General features: G+C 46.5%; 1 protein-coding gene across 1 annotated transcript in view; it reads right to left on the bottom strand.

Moving 5' to 3' along the window:
• The window catches only part of Kdm3b (lysine demethylase 3B), a 62,836-nt gene that overhangs the window by 6,540 nt on the left and 32,130 nt on the right, over nucleotides 1-24,166 (bottom strand). The window contains 14 exon segments of the mRNA XM_028886789.2: nucleotides 1,058-1,177; nucleotides 2,081-2,211; nucleotides 2,346-2,436; nucleotides 2,780-2,951; nucleotides 3,804-4,070; nucleotides 6,824-7,080; nucleotides 7,882-7,950; nucleotides 7,953-8,160; nucleotides 8,896-9,023; nucleotides 11,251-11,358; nucleotides 16,385-16,537; nucleotides 17,441-17,655; nucleotides 21,250-21,451; nucleotides 22,165-23,413. Coding sequence (XP_028742622.1) covers nucleotides 1,058-1,177; nucleotides 2,081-2,211; nucleotides 2,346-2,436; nucleotides 2,780-2,951; nucleotides 3,804-4,070; nucleotides 6,824-7,080; nucleotides 7,882-7,950; nucleotides 7,953-8,160; nucleotides 8,896-9,023; nucleotides 11,251-11,358; nucleotides 16,385-16,537; nucleotides 17,441-17,655; nucleotides 21,250-21,451; nucleotides 22,165-23,413 — 3,370 coding nt within the window.

The following is a 24,166-nucleotide window of genomic DNA, read 5'->3' as shown; positions in this document are numbered from 1 at the left end:
ATGTCCCATCTTGTGCACGTGACCTGGCTTTGCCACTTACCATTCTACAGTTGATACGGTAATAAGTCAAGTAGATGGTCAATCCTTTCTTTCTTTTTCCTTCATTGTTTGAGACAAGGTTTCTCTGTATAGCCCTGGCTGTCCTAGAACTTGCTTTGTAGACTAGATTGGACTCGAACTCACAGAGACCCGCCTGTTTCTGCCTCCCACGTGCTGGAACTAAAGGAGTGCACCAACAGTCCTTTCTTATTTAAAAAAAGTTATTAGTTTTTATTTGTTTACATGTATGTGTGTGTGAGTTTGTGTACCACATGCATACAGGTGCTAGAGAGCATCAAATCCCTTAGAGCTGGAATTATAGGAGGTTGTAAGCCTCCTGCTGTGGGTGCTGGGAACTGAATCCAAGGGCTGTGCACTTTTTTTTTTTTTTTCGAGACAGGGTTTCTCTGTGTAGTTTTGGTGCCTGTCCCGGAACTCACTCTGTAGACCAGGCTGGCCTCAAACTCACTGAGATCTGCCTGACTCTACCTCCTGAGTGCTGGGATTAAAGGCGTGCGCCACCAACTGCCTGGCTAGGGCAGTGCACTTTTTTTAAAAAAGATTTGTTGTTTATTTATTTGTTTGTTTGTTTGTTATGTAGACAGTGTTCTGCCTGCAGGCCAGAAGAGGGCACCAGATCTCATTACAGATGGTTGTGAGCCACCATGTGGTTGCTGGGAATTGAACTCAGGACCTCTGGAAGAACAGCCAGTGCTCTTAACCACTGAGCCATCTCTCCAGCCCGGCAGTGCACTTTTAAGCACTGTGCCCTGGCCCCAGTCCTCTGTCCTTTTTTTGTAGGCTACATACTTGAACATTACCTGAAAGGCAAGAATCTAGTCAAAGGTTTACAAGCAGCACTCTGCTAGAACTTCCCGTTGTATAACTATTTTTACCAGGTGCACATGAAACCTGGAAGGAACTTAAGAAAAAGCCACCGTATCGGACTGAGGAGAAGCATCAGTTACTCTACTTCTTAGGACAAGCCGCATTAAAGTGATCTTTCTAGAAAACCTACCTTCATCATGAGCACCCTCCCCGACAGGGATCCCAACATACACCATCACATTAACAGCATCAGACACATCTAAATGAAGGTTTGTTGTACCAACTCTTCTGTCTTCTGCTGTTATCAAGCCTAAAGAAGGGAGGAAAATATGAAAGGTGAAGGGGTGCTATTCCAAAGGATCCATGCCAACCCTGAAACTATGCTCAGGTAGCCCTGGGAGAGGAGGGTACACCTGTTTATCAGGAAGTCAGTGCAGTGGTAGAATGCTTTGGCTGACATGCTCAGGCCCTAGGTTCAATCTCTAGCACTACAGGGTACAGGGGCTGGGTACACAGAGGGCAGAGGAGAGCAGGCAGGGCAGGGAGGGGAGAGGCGTGGGAACTGCATCAGCTAAAGCACCACCTTTATCTTGCATACAGTTTAAGACTCATTTCTAGCTGGGTCCACATAGAACCAGCTCTCATTATGGAACCAAGCCACTGCTTGAAAATGGCTCCTTTCTTGAAGTTCAAAACCTACAGCATAAGGGACATTCAGACAGAACTCAACTTTCACAGTATTTTACTTTAGGTCATTTTTGAACTTAATAGAATACAGGCATGAGGTATTTGGCATTCTTTAGTTTTAGCAAAACTAGAGGATAAAACTAAGAATATGTCTGCTTGAGTAGAATTTGAGAACTTTTTTTTTTTCTTTTTTTCTTTCCCCAAGACAGAGTTTCTCTGTGTATCCCTGGCTGTCCTGGATCTTGCTCTGTAGCCCAGGCTGGCCTCGAACTCACACAGATCCACCTGCCTCTGCCTCCTGAGTGCTGGGATTACAGGTGTGCACCCCCACCGCCTGGTGAGAAGAAACTGTTTCTAATAGATTTATAAGCTTATGAACGGTTCACGAATCAGTACTGACAAAGGAAACACTCAAAACCACCCTGGGTATGACGTGCCCAGCACCTGTCACCTGCCCCCAATCATCACTGTGCATGAAATGACAACAGCAGTCCCCCAGGGGGACATTCTGTCCCCTCCCTCATACCATAGGCGTTGTACATCTTGGGTCCCAGATCAGGCCTTACAAAGTAGCTAGGTAGCCTAGAAGCCAGATTGAGCCTGCCATCTCGTTTGGTATATTCTGGCAGAGGAAGGTTCTCCATCAGGTCTTCAAACCTAAGGAAGGGCAGGAGAGATGACTCAGCTTGTTACAGGGGACAAAAAGAGGCAGTGCTCTCGTCTGTGATTATGTTGTGATGATGTCAGCCAGGCACAGGCCTCTGAGGATGGCACTCCCTCAAGTCACTAACCTTGTTGGCATCATGTCCCGAAAATCTTCCCCAGGGGGCCAGTCTTTGAGTTTGAGCACCATTGGCTGCCCGTCTTCTGACCGCAGTCTCTCTAGCAGACAGACAACATTCTCAGAAAACTGTTCTTGCAGGGGCCGAGTCTCTGGAGATAAAAGCTCCTATTTCCCATGGACCAGCTGAGTGGGCTTGCTTTCTCCACCCGCCGCTGTGTCTTGTCTCTCCATTTCACAGGAGTCCTGCTCCCTTCCTCAGTGCTACAGAGCTCCATGCAACCCATGTGTTACCTGAGCCACAGGCCTGTCCTGGGAGCCACAGGCCTGCCATGCAGCTGTCGAGCGGGCACTGAGACAGAAGGTCCTCCCGACACTTCAGGCGCAGTATTTGGATGCTCACTACCCACTGTCACTACGTAACCTGATAACAAAGTTACTTACTGCATATAATCTCAAAGCCGTCCCAGAAGTCCCGAACTTTGACGTCAGAAATGATAGCACAGTTCCTGCAGTTCACCAAGTCCACATCCTGGTCTCCAAACTCCTGGCTAAAGGCTTCTGGCTTCCAGAGTTCAGACTTGAGCTTTTTATGGACCCCTGAAACTAGCACTGGCTGTGGAAACAAAGAGAACCTATCAGAACAATCTAGGAAATAGGAAAACCTACTGTTATTCTCCAGTATAGAATCTACAGAGTCGTCCCTCTGTTAGCTACAGAGAATGGGGAGGGGTTCTACTCTGTGGTTACAGTAGGCTCTCCCTCGGGACACCACTGAGGAACTTCTTACTTGGTATCTGTCAGTACTGAGATAAGGAGACACAAACGGCAAAGGCAACTTTGGGAATATTTCCTCACACTAAAATGCAAGTGCTTCCTTCCTCAAGTACCCACTAAAGTATAAAAATCATGGAGCACCATCACATGATCACATACACCACTGAAGACTCAAATACCCAGAGTCCTGCTACTCCAACTCATACCTGCACCCCATCCAGCACCACACTTGGGGTTCTCCTCCAAAGGTGAGAATCACCAGTGGCAGCTCAGTACCCACTGGAATTTCAACTTTGTATTACAAATACAAAGTACTGCCTAACATTAAAAGATGCACAAAGTGTTCTTAGGGATCGCCTTGATTTTGCTTTGCTTTTTGTGACAGGGCGTCTCTGTGTGACAGCTCTGGCTGTCCTGGACAGTTGTTTATAGACCAGGCAGGCTGGCCTGGAACTCACAGAGATCCACCCGCCTCTGCCTCCTGAGTGCTGGGGTTAAAGGCGTGCACCACCATCACCAGCTTTCCTTCATTTTGAAAAGCAATGTCAACTTGAAATAGCAAGGACGTCTTTAATGAACGTACAGTACATACATCTTCGTGGCAGCAGATTTCCAGACAGGCCTAGGGTTCCTTGGCAGCTGTGACTGCCAGGGAAACAGCAGGCAGGAAAACCAACTCAGTTCTGCTTACCTGGCCTTGTTTCCAGCACTCTCGGAAGATCTTCCAATTGTTTTTGTTGCTGGGGTCATGGAGACACAGAAGCCTCCCATCACAGAGCCAGGAATGAGAAGTATGGGGGTCTAGCACATTTAACCCCATCACCATCTCCTTCACTTCCTTTTGGGTATCTGTCAAGTTGCAGGACCGCTTTGAAGAATCTGAGGTTTTCTTATTTTCTACCACCGAGGCAATGATGTGGTCGAGAAAGTTGGGTAGGCTGGCTTTGCTCTTCACTCCCTTCACAGACAAACCGCGGGTAAGCGTGACTCAAGCACCATAAGAACATTTAAAAAAAAACTGTCTCCCTCTCTCGCAGTTAGAGTTCCAAGTTCTATCTATCTAATTAAATCTCATACAAATTCCTAAGATGTCTTCTGTAATTGGGGGAGGGGGACGACGGACAGACAGGGAGACAGGACGGGATGGGACAGGACACGGACATGGCAAAAAGTCACTAATTTTTTGTATCTTAAATTCCTCAACCTTTAGTATTTTCTTACATTTATGAAAGTACAGATCTTTTTTGTTTTGTCTTTTTGAGACAAGGTTTCTCTATGTAGTCTTAGAACTCACTCTGTAGACCAGGATGGCCACCTGTTTCTGCCTCGAGCTGGGATTAGAGGTGTGTGCCTCCAAGCCTGGTAAGGAAGATCTCTTAAGACCCGGGAAATACATCTTTAGCACTGAACTCTTTGTTAAGTACATGCATTTATAGAGTTCATAAAATGCTATAACTGATTTTAAAAGGTTAATTTAGAAAACTTTCTCTTGATCGGTGAGATGGATCAGTGGGTAAAGGTGACTTGATTTCTCTCCTGGGACCCACAAAGTAGAAGGAGAGCTGAACTCTGCACATGATCCACAGTGGCAGGTGAGCGTCCACTCAGGTACTAGAAAGGTAGCAGTTTCCTGGCACAGAACACTTGTCTCAACAATCACTATCTGAGAACCACATACTCTAAAAGTAGTCTCTACTCTCCAGTCCTCCTTTTGTTACCATCTACTTGGAAATTCTCCTGTTTCAGCTGACAGGAGGAAAGCTCACAGTCACCGGAGGGGAAGGCACCCTGAGAAAGTCACAGCAGAAAGGACTCCACTTTCTGCAGTACTGTCCACTTATACCGCTGGGTGTGATGGCAGGTGGGTCCCTGTGAGTCCAAGGCCAACCCTGTCAACACAGCACTCCCAGCCAGCCAGGGCTACATAGTGAAACCCTGCCTCAACAGACTAAAAATATAATAATCACATAATGTTGAGGGGGTGGGGGTGGGGTGGGAATCAGGAAAGGAAACAGGGTATATGCAAGTACAAACATATATGTCTGAAATTACTTATCTAAAAAGAAATAACCTACATCATAAAGATCCAACTACCTATGATTTCAGACGGCACCCATTAATCATAAATAGCATCAGAAATATATTTATGTACTTGTTTAATCTACAAGAGATATACACTGAAAAGCAGAAAAGCAAATGTAGTTTGCATGTAGTTTGCAAACTATATGCATGTGACACCATTTCTGAAGTGACACTCAAGAGATAATGCTGTCTCAGCCAGCTCAGCAGGTAGAAAGCCAATTGGTACCAAGTCTGATGCCCGATTCCTACCCAGTGGATGGGAGGAGAGAAGCGACTCCCATACTGACACACACTGACTCACACGCACTGACACACACGCACGCACTGGTGACCCGAAAAGAGAAAGGGAAACCAGGAAGACCTTTTTGTAATGTTTGTGTTCTCCTGCATGTTGTTTGTGTACCACGTGCATTCATTCCTGCTGCCCTCGGAGGCCAAGAGGGCATCACTCCCCTGGAATGGAAGTTACAGAGGCTTGTGAGCTGCCATGTGGCACTAGGAAGTGAACAGAGGTCCTTTACATCAACGCCCCTAACCACTGAGCCGTTTCTAGCTCCTCCATTCCATTTCTATTCTCTTAACTGTTGTATTCTGAGAGTTCACATATTCCATCAGCACTTAGTAAAAAAACGACCACTTGTCAAACACCATGGTACTAACGATATGTACTAGTGAGTAAAATGCCTTTAGTAGAGGCAAGAGAAATACAACAGAACATATTATAAGTGCTATGAAAGCAACTGTGTGTAGAGGGTGGGACTGGAGCAAAAACCCAGGTGTGCTGGCACAGGTATGTACTCTCAGAATTTGGCAGGTGGAGGCAGGAGGATTAGGAGTCCAAAGTCATCCCTAACTACACATCAAGCACTGGATGTAGAGGACTGTTCCAAGGGATCGATGACCTCTTTTGGCCTCTGAGGGAAACAGGCATGCATGTGGTACACAAACGTCTGACAAACGATGTGTGAACTCTAAGAGGAGTGTTCCAAATGATTCCAACTTGGGGATGAGCAACCAGAAGGACAGAGAAGCCACTGACCAAGGAAGAACATCAGGGAAGAGTAGGAGTACAGGAGACCAGGGGCTATCCTGGAGGTTTTAGAGATTTGAATCCAATAGAGCACACTAAGAATGCACCGCTCAGCTTACAAAAAATCGAGTGTTTGCAAGAAAATGAAGCGGATCAATGTAATAACTTTCTGATGGAGCCCCAAAAAGGAAGACTTCAATTTTTACTAACTTCCTTAAAAAAAAAAAAAAAAAGCGTGTGTGTGTGTGTGTGTGTGTGTGTGTGTGTGTGTGTGTGTGTGTGTGTGAGATCTGTATGGATGGGTGCTTTCCCATGGTACCACGTAGAAGTAAGAGAACAATTTTTAGCAGTAGGAAAGTTCTCTCCTTCCACTGAGGGTTTTAGGAATTGAACTTAGGTCATCATACTGAGCATTTCTACCACTAAGCCTTAATTTTTACTGACTTCAAACATTTCCAGAACTCAATGTTAAAAGAGATCTTGTTGGCTTGACCATGTAAAGGACACAGGCACCAGGATACCCTGACTCAATCATCTAGACATGTGACAGTTTTTTCATGAAAGAACACCAAAGGCTAGAGTTGTAGACAGACACTTACTGCTGAGGATGCAGAGAAAACAGGCGGGAAGGGTATGCCTGTATCCAGGGGGGCTTGAGGAAGCTTTCCGGGCCCAGAGTGAAGGAGGTCTCGAAGGCTAGAACCCTCAGCTTTGCTGTTGGAGGCAGTGGGACCCAGTAGCAGACTGTTAAAAAGCTTTGGAGTCAATGGAGAGACTTTTGCAGTGGAGTTGAATGAGTCCAGCCCAAAGGGTGAATGAGATTCTTTATTGAGCACCGACCTCAGGGACCCTGCTTCTGTAAGAAGATAACGGGAGAGAGCATTAGACAGGGAGAATAGCCAGCAGACACCGAATCTCCCAACACTGCTAGGTGGGGTCTGGACAAGGCTGGAAGCTATGAACACAGGTTTCAGGGATACAGAAAGATTCTCTACTTCTTTCTTCTTGTCTATGTTTGGATCACAAAATTCCTTTATTCTCATCTACCTTTTATCTTCTAAGAAAGTCTAAGTGGGTCTCCAGAGCTCTTGAACTGGAATCATCAGTGATACTTATTAAAAATGGAGATCAGTCCTTATCTCAAGAAATTCTAACTTAATGAATGGTTCTAAGTGGGGTGAAAGAAAGTGCATTTAAAAAATAATTCCCAGGGGGTTCTAAAGTCCATTTAAAATGGCTGCTGGGCAGATCCCTGAGTCCAAGGCCAGCCTGATCTACAGAGAGAGTTCCAGGATGGCCAGGGCTACACAGAGACACCCTGTCTGGAAAAACAAACAAACAAAACAACAGGCTGCTCCTTTCAAGGCCAGCTGAGACCCTGTTCAAAACGACCCGCTTTCTGTCTGTCTGTCAGCTCTGCCGCAGAACACACCAGGAGGAAGCTCACTACAAACCAACTCGATTCTGACTGAGGAGGAGTTCTAGGTAAGGACCAGGATCGCTCCACTTTCTAAAAAAAACCAGAAGAGAATCCCTCATGCTGTGTGCTCAGCCAGAGAAAGCAAGTGGCACCTCTCCAAATGGACATGGCTACATGTCAGATACAAAACCCAACGCTTGCTCCTTCCACAGCCAGGGCTCAGGTGCTTGATCTCACCTTTCGTTTCTTCTTTAGCCTTCTGCGTTGCTAAATCCGCCAACCAATGCAGGGCAGAGGAGGGGGGGCCGTGTCAGGGCACGGGGGCCTGATGGCTTTTAGTTCACTATTGCTATTGGATGCAGAGCCTTCTGCTTTCAGGGGCTCCTCAGACCTGCTGTCAGTGCCGGTGCCTTTGGGAACTTGGTCCGGCTCGGGATTTGTGACCGCTGTGGTTCCGCCTCCGCCTGAGAAGGGAGCTTCGTTTCCAGAAGAGGCACTAGGGGTTACACTGGGAAGCTGAAACACCGAGGGTTAGAGGGTCAGTTGGAGGAGGCGCTGGGATTCTCCCGGAAGCTGAGAGTGCCAGTTAGAAGCACCGCAGAGGGTGAACTTGGGTAGAGAAAGCTCAACCTGACTACCCGGGGCTGTCTGCAGTCTGGGAAGAACAATCCAGAACTGTCTCAGACAATGTCATTTCATCCATCCTCTAACTCCACATACATGTCTTGAGTCTACAGTGCGCCGGCAGTTCATACTAGGTTCTGTGGGAAACAAAGCGAGTAAGACTCAAACTCCCGATGCCCCCTTCTGGCGTGCAGGTAGGTGTACACGCAGAGCGCTCATCCATTCTGGGGGATTGAGAGATCAAACGTAAGCTGCAGACTATGGTTCTTAGTTGTTGTTCTGACTTGGCTCCTGAGATGTAGTCTTGATACACTGACCAGAGGAGCCTCAAAACTCACAATTCTGTCACCTCACATCCTGAGTAGCAGGGACTGATTTTTTTTAAGTCTTTTTTCCTTTTAAATTGAAAGCATTCACTTTTGTTTTAATGGGCGTATAAAAGAGCAGGGCCCTATGGCCTTTCCATACACACTTAGTTTCGGTTGTGCCCCACCCCACCCCGCCTGCCCCCGTACTGCCCTTCTGGAACTAACTCTGACATAATTCTAAAACGAAAGAAAGAAGGAGAGGAAGGAAGGAAGGAAGGGAGAAAACCCAAGCCGTCTCGGCTGTGGCCCCACACTGTACCTGTGACATCCCGTTGGTGACAGCAGGTCTCAACACCGACTTGCTCTGCCGACTGATACAGGGGCAGTTCGCCTTGATGCCCCACTTTCCCCGGGCAGCGTGCACCATGTCTCCAATGTTGTACAGCGCTGGGGGGGAGGAGGCGGTAAGTGAGCACACGGGACACGCGCACGTGGACTACGGCTCTCGCTTTGCTTGGAGACAGAACCAGTGGACCCAGGCTGGCTTTGCTCTCCTGAGGAGGACCTGCTGCAGTGAACTGGGATTATGACCCAACACGAGCAGTCCTTCCTTCCGTCAAGACAGCGGCCATCTTCACAGACGCAAGGGTGTGGTGTGCTGGGCTGGAAATCCCCTTGCACGCTGAGCAGAGAACCGAGGGCCTTGCTCGGAGCTAAATTCCCATCCCCCAGCTGGGTACTTTGATGATTGTTTATTATTGTTTGTTTGACCCGAACTTACTATGGAGCCAGGGTGGCCTCCAATCCAGTGCAATCTCCTCTCCTGCCTCTGCTTCTAGAAGTCTAATTATGAAGCATCATGGCAGCTCTCAGTTGGATTTTTATTTTTATTTATTTATTTATTTATTTTTAAAGATTTATTTATTTATTATGTATACAGTGTTCTGTCTGCACATATCCCTGCAGGACTGAAGAGGGCACCAGATCTCACTACAGATGGTTGTGAGCTATCATGTGGTTGCTGGGAATTGAACTCAGGACCTCTGGAAGAACAGTCGGTGCTCTTAACCACTGAGCCATCTCTCCAGCCCTCAGTTGGATTTTTTAAAAATGTTTATTTTTTTATTTTGTTTTTTTGAGTCAGGGTTTCTCTGTGTAACCCTGGCTGTCCTAGAACTTGTTCTATGGACCAGGCTGGCCTCAAACTCAGAGATCCACCTGCCTCTGCCTCCCAAGTGCTGGGATTAAAGGCGTGCGCCACCACTGCCCAGAAAGTACATTTGTTTGTCCGTTTGTTTTGATTTTCTTTCACTCGAATGTCTGCATGTATGTATGTGTACTATGTGCATGCCTGGTTGCCCTTGAAGGCCAAGAGAGGAAACTGGAGCCCTGGACCTGGAGTTATAAGTGGTTGTCAGCTGTCCTATGTAGGTGCTGAGAACTGGACCTGGAGTTATACGTGGTTGTAAGCTGTCCTATGTAGGTGCTGAGAACTGGACCTGGGTCTTCTGGAAGAGCAGCACGTGCTCCTACCACCGAGCCACCTCTCCAGCCCCTGAGCTAGAGTTTCATAAGTTTAAAGCCAGAAGTCTAGTGTGATGTTGATCAGCGTCAGCGTGATCGGATTTAGAATCACTATGGTAACACAACTCTGGTGTGCTGAGCCTATTTCCATAAAGGTCTGAGTGAAGAGGGAAGACCCATCCTCAGCAGGGGTGGTAACATTAGTAGGATTTGAGGCCCAGAACTGAATAAAGAGGAAAAGCAAGCCCAATACCAGCATTTCACTTCTGGACCCTGACTGTGAATACAATCCGGAAGTGGCTTTTCCTGGGACTTTTCTCACAGCAATGAGAAAAGTCCCATAGATCCAGTGACTGGCCCCAAGTTAAAGGCCTGCTTGTGCTACAAAAAATCACTTTCTGTGGGCTGGGGATGTGACCCTGGTTGGCCCAGTACTTCCCTAGCCTGCGTGACGCGCTGGGGTCATCCCAGCCAGTAGAAAACAGCACGTCATAGTAGACTCCTATAATCCCAGTACTTAGGCCCGGGAGGCAAGAGGATCCTAACTGCAAGAAGCCTGCTTACATAGTGAGTTTCAGGCCAGTCTGCAAGGCTGACACAGGGCCTCGAGTGAACCAGCAGTTAACAGTGCTTCCTGCTCTTCTGGCACTCAAGGCAGGTAGCTGGCAACTGCCTGCAACTCCAGCTCCAGGGATGGCATCTGATGCCCCCTCCCCTACTTCTGGGCTCCATGGGTATTTGCAAACAGACATACCACATAGACATAATAAAAATAAATCTTTGAAAAATTAAGGGAAAAAAATCACTAAAACAATGGAGCTGAAGAGATGGCTTTTACAGAGACAAGGGTTCAATCCCCAGCACCCCACAGTGGCTTACAACCCTTTGTAACTCCAGTTCCAGGGATATGATTCCCTCTTCTGACCTCCAGGAGCACCAGGCATGCAGGAGGCAAACATAAATGCAGACAACACATGCCCCCCACAGTAAGTAAACAAATAAAAATTTAAAACAAAACACACACCCGATAAACCAATACACTCAGGCTAGGCATGGAGCTCTGTGGTGAAATGTTGACCTAGCATGTAAAAAGGCCAAGAGTTCAATACTCATCACTACAAAATCAAAAAAAATAACACTTTTTTACTACCTGTGCCAGGGATGATCTGTGTAGGCATGAGGTTTTCTGGTTCATGGGACTGCCCCTTTGCACACTTTAGCCAGGAGAAAACTTCTTCATCGCCCATTTCTTCTGTCTCTGAAACAGAAATTAACTTCTCATTTTATGGGGTCATAGATGGATCTCTTTCAGTAAGAGGAAGATTCAGAACCTCAAAGGCCAATTTTCTTACAGCCACAGAAAGCAACAGCTAACTTAAAAACTAAACCACACAATCTGCTCTACTGTCTTACACTTTATAAAGATAAACCAACAATCTAAAGTAGGTTTATCCCTCCACCAACTTTGCACTAACACCCTTCTTTCAATCTTGGACATTGCTGTTTTTGTTTTGTTTGTTGGACCAGGTCTGATGTAGCTCAAGTACCTGCAGATGACACTGAACTTCGGATGCTCCTGCCTTGACCTGACAAGCGCTAATATTACAGGACTGCTTGACCACACCCAGGGCTTCATGGATGGTAGGTGAACATTCCAGCAACTGAGTGACATCCCCAGCCCCACTCATGAATTTTTTAATACTTAATTTTTTCTTGTTAAATTTTCATATAAACAGAAGCATACAGGATGAAGTCATCTGTATTGAGTACCACTTGAAATTGTTGTTTTATTTGAGACAGGATTTGACTATGAAGTGGAGATTGGACTTGAGCTCAGGTTTAGTTCAGGTTGGCTTCAAACTCAAGATCCTCATGCCCCAGCCTCTGCCAGGCTTAAAGTAGGTTCTTTTGAAGTAGGTTTTCTCGGCTCTCAGGCTGGCCTCAGACTTGCTATACAGCCTAAGTCAGCCCTTAACTCTGCACACTCCTGCTTTCTTCTGAGCATAGGATTATAGGGGTTTGCTGCCAGATGTCAAGAAGGTTTAAAAAATGTACTTCCCTTGTGATTGTGAATGAATGCTGAATGTGTACAGGTGCCTGCCATGGCCAGAGAGGGCCCCGCCCCCTTGTCCTGGAGTCTAAGGAGTCTAGGGACAGTCTGATACGGATGCTGCTGTGAAGGAACAGCTGGGCAAGTGCAGACAGCGCGCTCGTCAACAGGCCAGCTCTCCAGCCTCACAGCTGGACTTTACTTGACTAGGTCAGCAGTGTTAGTCCTTACCTTAGCATGGTCTATCCTCAGCTATTACACACTCCACATACTTACACACATACACACTCACAACTTTGTGCTACTATTTGTTACATATTTTCTTTTCTTTTTCTTTACTTATTTAATTTAAAATTTTTTTGGGTGGAAGGTTTCTGAGACAGAATTTCTCTGTGTAGCTTTGGCTGTCCTCGAACTTGCTCTGTAGACCAGGCTAGCCTCTGCTGCCCAAGTGCTGGGATTAAAGGCGTGCACCACCACTGCTTGGTACACTATTTTTATTTTATGTGTATGACTGGTTTATCTGCATGAATGTATATATGTACACCATGTGCATGCAGTGCCCAGAGGCCAGAAGAGGACATCAGATCCCCTTGTTACTGGAGCTAGACACAGTTGTGAGCTGCCATGTGGGTGCTGGGAATTGAACTTGGCCTCTCTGGAAGGCCATCAGTGCTCTTAACCACTAAGCCATCTCTCCATTCCCTATACATTTTATTTTAAAGTTAAAAACTCCTAAATATACCATTTTTGTGTTGTGTGTTTTTTTTTTTTTTTAATAATTTATTATGTATACAGTATTCTGCCTGCATGTATGCCTGCAGGCCAGAAGAGGGCACCAGATCTCATTACAGATGGTTGTGAGCCACCATGTGGTTGCTGGGAATTGAATTCAGGACCTTTGGAAGAATAGCCAGTGCTCTTAACCTCTGAGCCATCTCTCCAGCCCTTGTGTTGTGTTTTTTATTTTTATTTATTTATTTTTAAAATGTAGTCTTTATTTTTATTATTTTATGTATACATGTTTTGCCTGCATGTATTTCTCTGCACCTCATGTGTGCTTAGTACCCCAGGAGTCCAGAAGAGAGCTTCAGATCCCCTGAACCTGGAGTTGTAGTAGATGGTTGTGAGCTGCCATGTGGGTACTAGGAATCGAACCCAGGTCTTCTGGAAGAGCAGACAGTGCTCTAACCACTGAGCCATCGCTCCTGCCACCTGTGTTTTTTATTTAAATTGCATCTGTTTATTTGTGTGCATGTGTGTGCCCATGCACAGAGAAACAGAACAGCCTGGAGGAGTCAGCCCTCTCCTCCTGCTACGTGGCTCCTGGGGTTGAACTCAGGTCCTCAGGCTCGGCATACGTGCCTCTACTCACTGAGCCATCCTGCCCCTCCTTTCTTTTTTGTTTTAGCAGTTGTATTGACATATTTTCAGTTTTTGAGATAGGGTCTCAAACACAGCCCAGGCTGGCTCCCAACATGATCTTACTGCCTCTGTCTCCTAGGCTGTGATTACAAGTGTGCAGCATTGTATTTTGCCTAGCAATTATTTTGAAAAGTTGATTAAAATTGAGTAGGGGAAAAGGGCCTTTTGTATTATATATTAAAAAGAATATTTTTCATTTCTTTGTGTGAACCTCAACTGTATTATACCACTTTCAAAAAAATTTTTAAATATTTATTTATTCCTATTTTATGTGCATTGGTTTGCCTGCATGTAGATCTGTGTGATGATGTCAGATTCCCTGGAACTGGAGTTACAGACGGTTGTGAACTGCCATGTGGGTGCTAGGAATTGAACCTAGGTTCTCTGGAAGAACAGCCAGTGCTCTAAACACTGATCTACTCCTCCAGCCCCATCAAACCACTCTATTTCGATCAGATGACAATTTCGGGAGTTGGTACTCTTCTACAATGTGGGAACTGGGTACAGACTCAGATCAGCAGGATTGGCAGCAAGCACCTTTATCTTCGGGCCTTCCTGCCATCCTTCTATTCTCTTACAGCCTGCTTTTTCCTCCCTCCCAGAAGGAAGTCTGCTGAGTCCAGTGCAATGACGCAGCACACTGCAGAGCGACTGGACGCGCTCCGAAATGTGGTCTGAAAACAAGTTTTCTCACATTCGGAAAATATTTTGAGTGTTAAATATGGTTTGTTTTCAACACTTTAAGATGTTACGATGTTGTTTTCTGGCCTATATGGTTTCTGATAAATTGGCTGTCATTCTGATACATAAAATGCATAATAAGTAGTTTGCTATCTACACACTCCTACCTTTCTAGATTTTCTTTATGGAAAGTCTGATTTTGATTATAAGTTTAAAGAAATGCAGGCAAAACACCCATAAACATACTAAATAAACCAACAAACTAATTGGCTGAGTCAGGTAGAACACAGAAGAAGGAAAGTTCTGTGCTTCTGTGGGCAGCTTTCTTTTCTTTTTCTATGTACTATAACAGACAAACCTGAGGATAAAGTATTATGATAAGAGAAGCCAGTTACAAAAGGCCAAATATTATGAGTCCATCCATATGATATGAATGTTCAAATCTACAGAGAAAGTAATTAATTAGTAGGGGCCAAAGGGCAAGGGAAGGAAGGAAGAGAAAATGACAGCTCATAAGCACAGAATTTGGTAGCATGGTAACACAATTTTACAAATTAAACTGCTGGGGGTTGGGGATTTAGCTCAGTGGTAGAACACTTGCCTAGCAATCGCAAGGCCCTGGGTTCAGTCCTCAGCTCCGCAAAAAAAAATTAAACTACTGGTTTATAGTTTGAGCTGGATGTGGTGGCGCATGCCTTTAATCCCAACACTTGGGAGGCTGAGGCAGGGAGATGTCTCAGTTTGAAGCCAGCTTGGTCTACAAAGCAAGCTTCAGGACAGCTAGGGCTGTTACACAGAGAAACTTTGTCTGGAAAAAACAAACAAACAAACAAAAAACAAACAAAAAAAAAGAAAAGAAAGAAAAAAGGTTAGTCTGAGAAAAGAAAAAAGCAGTGACTTGGTGCCTGGAACTGCTCAGTGGTTAAAAGCACACACTGCCCTTGTACAGGATCTGAGCTCAGTACCCAGCACCCACACGGCAGCTAAGAACAGCTGTAACTCCAGGCCAGGGGTCTGACGTCTTACCTGCTTTAGTTTGGCTTTTTGTTTGTTTGCTTTTTAAGACAAGTCTCTCTCTATAGCTGAGGCTGTCCTAACTTGCTCTGTAGACCAGGCTGGCCTTGAACTCACAGAGACCTTCTACCTCTGTACCCCAAGTGATTAAAGGCGTGTGCCTCCACTCCTAGGCAGCTTCTGAGGGCACAGTACTTACACGTACACACTCATTCACAGATATGCATACACACAAATAGTTAAAAATAAATCTTTCTTTCCTATCTTCAAGACAGTTTCCTGAAGCCCTGGCTCTCCTGGAATTCTTTATGTAGACCAGGATAGGATGGCCTCAAACTCAAAGATCCACCTGCCTCTGCCTCTGCGTGCTGGGATTAAAGTCATGGGCCACTGTGCCCAGCTTTATAAATCTTTTTAAAAAAGAAAAAGGTGAATGTAGGCTGAGGATTTAGCTCAGTGGTAGAGACTTGCCTAAGGGAATAATCCTTCTTGATTTTAGGCTTCCCAAATAGGCTGAGTATTGGCAATTTTAAACGTAACAATGGGCTGACATGATGGCTCTGGCAAAGGATCTAAGTTTGGTTCCCATAGAAGCCTGCTCAGAACCATCTATAACTCCAGCTCCGAGGATCCCACACCTTCTTCTAGCCTCTGTGAAAACCTGTACCCACCTGTGCACAGACCCCAAGACTAACACATAATTCAGAAAATTAAAAAATAATAAAACAAATCTTTGGAAAAAAAAAAGATGTTGAGCCGGGGTGGGGGTGGGGGTGGGGGGTGGTAGCACACGCCTTTAATCCCAGCCCTTTCGAGGCAAGAACAGGCAGATCTCTGTAAGTTCGAGGCCAGCCTGGTCTATAGAGTGAGTTCCAGGACAGCCAGGGTTACACAGAAAAACCCTGTCTCAAAAAAAAAGAACTTAAAAAAAAATGTTATGTGTCTCAAAACAAACAAACAAACAAACAAACCTGTTATGTATGACAAAGACAAAAGAAGCCAAGCATCTTAAAGAGGAGGCAGAAGCCCGTTCCTGTCTGATGCAATCGCCAAAGCTCATAAATATATGCCTGCCAGTCATATCTAGAACTGCCTAAGACACAGTGTTACTCACCACTCCGAGGACGGCTTTTCCTGAGCCGGTAACAGTCAAGGCAGACCCCAAATCCACACTTTCGACACACCCAGTGGATGTTGAAGAGGGTTGTCTCACACACGTCACACATCTCCCTCACTCCACGCACAGCTCGCTTCCATGCCACTTTCTCTGGGGAAAGAAGAGCATTATTGGTAGTGACCACTATGACTGATAGCATCCAACCCCAGACCCACTGACAAGGCACTCATGGCATTCTGTCCAGTGATAAAGATTGTAAAAATAAACAGGCTTGTGCTTCTATAATGCTAAGAGAAACAAATACACGGAACACTCAGTGTTGTTAGGGGGTTGTAGTAACTGTAGGGAATAGGATGACCTCCTGTCTATAAAACATTAATGTTCCACGTTATCAGCTGACAAACAATACAATTTTAGCTGGGCTGTAATTCCTACATTTGAAGGTGGAGGTGGGAAAACAGGAGTCCAAAGGCCAGTCTTAAATATATAACAAGTCTAAAGCCAGCCTGGGCTAGATGAGACCCTGTCTCAAAAAATAAAATAGGTAGTATAAAATCTTTAACTAGGGAGAACTTGACAAGAGAATTTCTCTTTTGAAATTTGAAGCATAAATTCCTAGTAGTTTCCTTTGGTTTGGGAAGAGTACGCAGTACATTTGCACTGTCTCTCTATAATAATGATTCTTCTAGGTGAGAAATAAAGCATTCAACAGCATCACGTCTCTCAACGAGCCATTGGTACTGATGCAATTTTGTTCACATCCTGAAGCCAGGATGACGCCATCCCAAAGTGGTACCCACATGGTTCTTAGGCAGATGTATGACTAACAAGAAAGGAATAGTAAGGAAGAGCTTCTGCTTTACTCATTGTCAGGACTGAAAAGATGAGATCTGGTAGGTACAGTTATGCTCTTGATTATAGGCTGCTCCAAAGAGGAGTCTTATCAGAAGAATGCATCCCTAGCAGATGCCTTCTCCTCCCAATCTTTCTCTTCAGTAAAGAAAATCAAGAGTGCAGGCAGAGCAGCCGGAAGCAGTCGGAAGGGCGACTTACGGTGTGGTTCCACCATCATCATGGCCTCCTTCTCAGACATTACAAGCTGGCAGAACTGGTCCCCAACATTGGCCAAGATGTATTTTGAGGTTTCTAGGTCTATTCCTTCTGCTAGGGAAGAAGAGGGAATCCACAGGTTCATGGCATCAGGGTCACTCTGCTGAGGGCTTAGAAATCCTTCTACTCGGAGTACCCCCTTTCGAGTGAAGACCAACCTAAGACAAAAGGGAGAGAAGTCAAGTACTACTGCCCCTTGGGAGCTAAGGGGAATGGTTAGAGGCCATACTTCCTAGTGGGCCATGTTGCCTACTCCCCTACCAAAGTCTGGTGGAAGTCCCTCATATGATACTGTACTTCACTACCCGTTTTTGATATTCTTTTAAGTCATCACCAGTAGGTTACTTAAAGTACTTGATACAATGTAATACTAGAATAATGACACATAATATCACTATAATACTACACTGTTACACTATAGAGTTTAAGGACTGGGGAGGGGCAATGAAGGAGTGGACAGGACGCTGAGGTGGACCAAAGGGGAAGGGCACTTCCTGTCACACTGGTCAGTCTGAGCTCCATTCCCAGCCACTCCTTCAAGTCATTCTCTGGCTGCCAAATGCTGACCGTATATATGTGCATGCATGCATGCACACGCACGCACGCACACACACTTTTTTTTTTTAATTTAACAGAGACCAGAAAGGGCATCGGATCCCCTGGGACTGGAGTTACAGATGGTTGTAAGTTGCCATATGTGTGCTAAGAATCAAACCTGGGTCCTCTGTTAAGAGCAGTCAGTGCTCTTAACCACTGAGTCATCTCTCTAGCCAAATAAGTAAGTCCCCCAAATAAGTAAGTAAATATAAAAACAGTATGGGAAAAACAAAGTTTCTACAGGTTTAGCATACATGTAAGTTTTCAGTCCACTCATTTAAATCTGTGTGTGCGGAACCAGCGCAGACAAACTACATGTGGTTTTTGCTAGTAGAAAGCTTAGTAAGTCTCCATTCTTTAAAAAGCTCCCATTACACCATTAGAGTTGTCCTGAATTTTCCCATCCATCTGTTACGGACCTGCAACCACGCCACCAAATGGACTAGGGAAAAAGCAGAGACAACTTCATCATCACACTTAAACCTTAGATGGGCCCTTCTTATTGCCCAGCAGTCATGGTGGTCCACTGGTGCACTCTCTCTGCAAGATTCTAGTCTCAGGCTTTCTTTTCACAGCTGCAGTATTACCCTCTCCTTTACCTCTTATCATACGGAGAATATCTCTAAGCTCCTCCTACCCCCTCACCGACAGAGCTTCCTGCAAACAGACCCAAGTTCTCTATCTGATGAGCCTTTTGTTTGTTTGTTTGTTTTTGTTTTTTTTTCGAGACAGGGTTTCTCTGTGTAGCTTTGCGCCTTTCCTGGATCTCGCTCTATAGACCAGGCTGGCCTCGAACTCACAAAGATCCACCTGGCTCTGCCTCATGAGTGCTGGGATTAAAGGCCGCCCGGCTGAGCCATTTTAAATATGCTCCCATTCAAGGTCAGCATCTCTATGTATATCCTATGCCTTTCCCCAACTCAAAGGCATCAAGTCCTCTAATTCTTTCTCTTTCAAGACAGGGCCTCATGTAGTCCAGGCTAGCCTCAAATTTACTACATAATCAACGCAAGCCTCAAACTCTTGATGTTCCTACCTCCGCCTCCAGAGTGTTGGGATTACGCACACACACCAACATACCGTCAAGCACTCACCACACAAAAGCGAAGGCTCCCGGAGTGGTCCTTCAAAACATGGACCCATCAGCTTTAGCTTACTTAGTTGGCAGAGTGCCGACCCAGCTGCAGGAGGCCCTGGGTTCAGTCCTCAGCACCACTCAACAGGGCAAGGTGTGACAGGCCTGTACGCCTAGCACTTAGGAGGCAGGCAGGAGTATCAGAGCTTAAGTTCATCCTCACCTTCAGAGGGAACTCAAGGCTATCCTGGGGCACACGATAACCCACCTCCAAACAAACAAGCAACAAGGAAAACACAGACCTGTCCCGAGTTCTCTGCCCTTTGCTCATCCTAGTACCCACCCTAGTTCTACCAGCAATGGTGCCACCTCAAGGATGAACTTGCTTCCACGTATCGTAGTTCAAATAGTTTGTCTCTCTTGGGCTAGACATGGTGGTATGCATATTTTTCTTTTTGAAACAGGGTTTCTCTGTGTAGCCTTGGTTGTTCTGGAACCCTCTGTAGCCAGGCTGGCCTCAAACTCAATGATCCACCTGCCTCTGCCTCCCAAAAGCTGGGATTAAAGGTGTGCGCCACCACTACCTGACTAGTGGTGGTGTGCATCTTTAACCCCAGTACTCAGGAGGCAGAGGCAGGTGGATCTCTGGTGAGTTCAAGACCACCCAGGGCTCACAGTAAGATCCTGTTTCAAACAAACAAAGAAACAAGCCTCTCTAGCCCCCCCCAAAATGTCAACTATCTTTTTGTTGATTTTAAGCCTCAGATAACCAGATTTCTTTTTGTATATATAACATATTTTTAAAGATTTATTTTTGCTGGGCAGTGGTGGAGTACGAATTTAATCCCAGCTCTCAGGAGGCAGAGACAGGCAGAGTCTCTGAGTCTGAGGCCAGCCTGGTCTACAGAGCAAGTTCTAGGACAGCCAGGGCTACACAAAGAGAAACCCTGTCTTGAAAAACAAAAGAATTATTTTCATCTTTTTTTAATATATAATTTTAAAAATTTTTATTTACTTTTATTTCATATTCATTGGTGTTTTGCCTGCATGTATGTCTGTGTAGGGGAGGTGGATCCTCTGGAACTGGAGTTACAGACAGCTGTGAGCCGCCATGTGGGTGCTGAGAACTGAGCCCGTGTCCTCTGGAAGAGCAGCCAGGGCTCTTAACCGCTAGTAAGCTCTCTCCAGCCCAGACTTATTTTAATCTTAAGCACATGTGCATCTGTGTGTGCACATGGGCCAGGTGTGTGCGGGTCCCTTGGAGTAGGAGCTGGAGCGTTAGGAGGCTCCCAACAAGGGTGCTGGGAACCACATGTGGCTGCTCTAGCCCTGTGACAGAATGCTTTCTTTTTAGACTTCTTCCTCTTCTCCAAACCACAGGGATGGAATTGGGGCTTTCTTTGCTCCTGAATCCACGGGGGGAAATGGTTTACACAATAATGGCCTGATAGATAAAGGAATTCATGCCAAACCAATGAACAATTTATATTTCTTTACCTGATCTTAGTCAAAAAGGCTGAGAAATGGATTTCTTATTCAGTAAGTAAAGACTCTTAGTCAAGTGTGGGAGCAGACATCTTGTCACCCCAGCACTTGGATGGCTGAGGGCAGACATTCCACTAGTTCAAAACCACACTGAAGACACAAGAAAGACCTGTTCCCCAAACCAAGCCAACAGAAAACCAAAGGAAAAATCAAACTTCACACTACCTCCCAATCTTCCCCCATCTCTCAGGTTACTCTACCACTAAAGAAGGGCAGGTGGTCAGGCGGGTCTGTAATATAAACTGAGTCCTGCTTAGACCACCAACTTCAAATGGACCCGACTTGAGAATAACTCCGGGAACAGCACAGGGTCACAGCTAAACTGTTCATCTCCATTCTCTAAGGACAAAGTCACATGGCATTTCATAACCCACTGGGTGACCGACCACTCTGACAGCCTCCACAGACTCTCAGAGCGAAGGGTAAGGAGAGCGAGAAGGATGACAAGACACCTTGTGGATCCCGGGGAAGAGAGGGTGGGAGGCACTGCAGACTAATGGAAACTGGGGGCGAGGCAGGCAGGGCAGCCTGGTACCTCCGGAAGTGGAAGAAGCGGCAGGCTACGGTGGAGTCGTCCTGCTCCTGCTCCTTGAACTTGCGGTACCTCTCCAGGCGGCACTCCCGACACTTGTGCAGGTGAGGGGCCACGTTGATGCAGGAGCCGTCCTGCAGGAAGGGCTCTCCAGACTGCTTCAGCTTCTTCACCTTGCTCACGTCTTTGAGCACCGACTGGCCAACTGGGGAAGGAGAAAGGCTCTCACAGGAGGAAGGAGGAAGGTCCACTAACAGTCCTGACCTGAGCTGTCTCACTGTGCTCCGGAGGGGTCTAACGGACAGAAAGAGCAGGGAGCAACAAGGCTTCTTCTGGGACCTGAGAGCCACAGAGAACCTGCGTCACGTGACTCAGAAGTGGAAACAGCAGGTCTGGGCGTGAGAAAGCCCACAGGGAGAGAGAAGGCAGCCACCACCGGAAGCTGGGCTCCCAAGGCTGTCAATCCCCGAAGGAAAGGGCTGCTTTTACCACTAGGCTCTCCACACTACCCTGTCGTGGTTACTGGACTCTGGTAGGAGCTAAGTGTCTTGAGGGAGAAGAAACTGAGGCCGTGAATCTCTCTGCTTCATCAAATCTACAAAAGGGTACCATGGGGTCAGTGACTACCTCTCGTATCTCCCTGAAGTAAATTTAAAGATGGTCTAAACTGAAGTAGAAAGGGAGGGGATATACACGGACACTTAGTCCCCAATGTAAAGAAAAGACCGATAAGATCAAGAATTTTCTTTGTGGCCAGAAAACCCTAACAGTGAGAACACAAGAACCACGGTGCCCTGCACCAGCTTTGATGAGGGACTCTGTCAGGCCCTTTCGGCTGTGGAATGCTGCGAGATTACGAATTTCCACCAAATCATCTGCCATTAGTGCAAAGCCCGGCTCCGGCCCCAGCAGGTTCACCTTTCAAGGGAGCAGTCCGAGGCCGGCCCTTGGGGGCCTGCTTGCCTTTGCCCTTGCCCAGCAGCAGCTCGGCACTGCGCTCCCCGTTGGGGCCTAGCTTCCCCATCAGGTGCTCTGGAATCCCCTTCAGGCCGCTCTTGGCCTGCAGCTGCTCCTCTGAGTCGCTCAGATCTGACAGGTCACTGTTGGTGCTGGAGTCTGAGTCCTGTCTGCAAGCCAAGCTTCGTTCATCCAATGAGAACCTCCTCACAGCTTCAAAAGGAGCTTTGTTCTCCTGGGAAAACTCTGCTGCGGAGGGCAGAAAGCTGCCTGAGTGCCTGCCAAAGACGTTACTGAAGGTTTTGAGGAGAGGATTGTCCTGCTGGCCAGGCCCCACAGTTGGCCTCTCTTCTGTGGGGCTGGAGGAGAGAGTAGGCATCTCGATGGGTTGGGTGAGGCTGCTGGTGGGTGAGCTGGGGCGGCCATTCCCCATGGCAGAGAGGCTTGGGCCCCCGGTGCTGAGAGCTGAGCCCAGGACACCAGACACCAGCTTGGAGGAGTCAGTTGTAATAAAGAGGGTTTTTTTCTTTGCTAAAGATGCAGACTCTGCCGAGGAGTGCGACTCGGGCCAGCTGGGTGTCGCCTTTGAGGTGACAGCGGTAGGAGAGGAAGAGCTGCCTGACGCCTGAGACGCGAAGCTGCTGAAAGGGCTGTGCTCGACTTTCTCCACAAACGCCAGGAAAGGGTTAGAAGGTTCTTCTCGGGACAGTTTGGGGGGCTGTAAAAATAGATTTTCATGACTCTCTGGGGCGCGGGTGTTTAGGAGACTCCGTGGGAAGGCTGGAGTGAGGGTGGGCATAGACTCTGTAGGCACTTTTCGGTCCACAGAGCTGCCAGCCTTGGGACCTGGCTTAGTGTCTGCCCCAAGAGCAGATCTGCCTTTACACAGGCCTGAGCTCAGGCTCTCAAGGCTTTGTTTGAAGGAGTCCCTGCTAGAGGAATCCTCAGCCACACTCTCTGAAACCGTGCTGAAGTAGTTACTGCTGGGTAAATTTTGGGACATGCATTGAAAAAACAAGTTCTTGGAGAGATCCGAGTCCTTCGGAGACTCTGGTGCAGAGCTACAGCTGAAAGAGAAGCCCAAAGGCTTGTTTTCTGGGGCCAACACCCCATTGGACTGGCTCCTTCCACTTCCAAACGGCAGCGGCTGTGTCAAACTTGAGAGAGACGCTCCAAACCCCGGAGAGGCCAGACTAGAGCTTCTTGAATTCTGGAAGGAAGATTGTAGATCCAGTTAGTGATGCTGGCTACAACCTACTCATCTTTCTTTGTCACGGCTATTGGTAAAGCAACATTTCCATAAGCCAATCAACTCTTCTCTCCTGTATTTTATGAACCTGTTCTTAGAACTGAATTTCACTAGCACGAGGAGGGAGGAAACTGGCCACAGACCACAGAAGTCATCTTTACTTTAGCAAGGTGAGCCAGAGATGGCAGGATGTCATCAATCTGCTACTCAACTGGTCATTGTCTAGCTGGAAGGCAGTGTGATGCGAGGCAGTCTTAGGATCTACAGTAGTTGGAAGGAGATTCCATTAGGGAACTGGGGGAAAGGGTTCCTGAACAGTCAATTCTTACTTTGTTATGTAAATCAATCTACTTCCTAAATGTCCTATTACAGAAAGGCATTGCTTTGCTTTGCTTTTTGAGACATGGTCTCAAGTAGCCCAGGCTGGCCTCAAACTCCCTATGTAGTCCAGAATGACCTTGAACTTCTGATCTTCCTGCCTCTACTTAACAAATGCTGAGGTTACAGGACAGGTGTGCGTCAACACGCCTGCTTTGAGGCAGTGGGGACCGAACCCAGGATTTTGTGTATGCTAGGCAAGCACTTTGCCAATAAGCTATCTAGCCCTCTAAATAGTTTTATTTATTTAAGCTGCTGTAAACAGCACACATTACAAAGTTATTTCACTTTTATTACAACTCCCTGTACATTAAAGAATTTTATTAATTTTAAATT

Source organism: Peromyscus leucopus, chromosome 19 (genome assembly GCF_004664715.2).
Source record: "Peromyscus leucopus breed LL Stock chromosome 19, UCI_PerLeu_2.1, whole genome shotgun sequence".
In the NCBI taxonomy this organism is placed as follows: domain Eukaryota; kingdom Metazoa; phylum Chordata; class Mammalia; order Rodentia; family Cricetidae; genus Peromyscus; species Peromyscus leucopus.
Note: the sequence above shows the minus strand (reverse complement) of the source record. Positions and strands in the feature narration are given on the sequence as shown.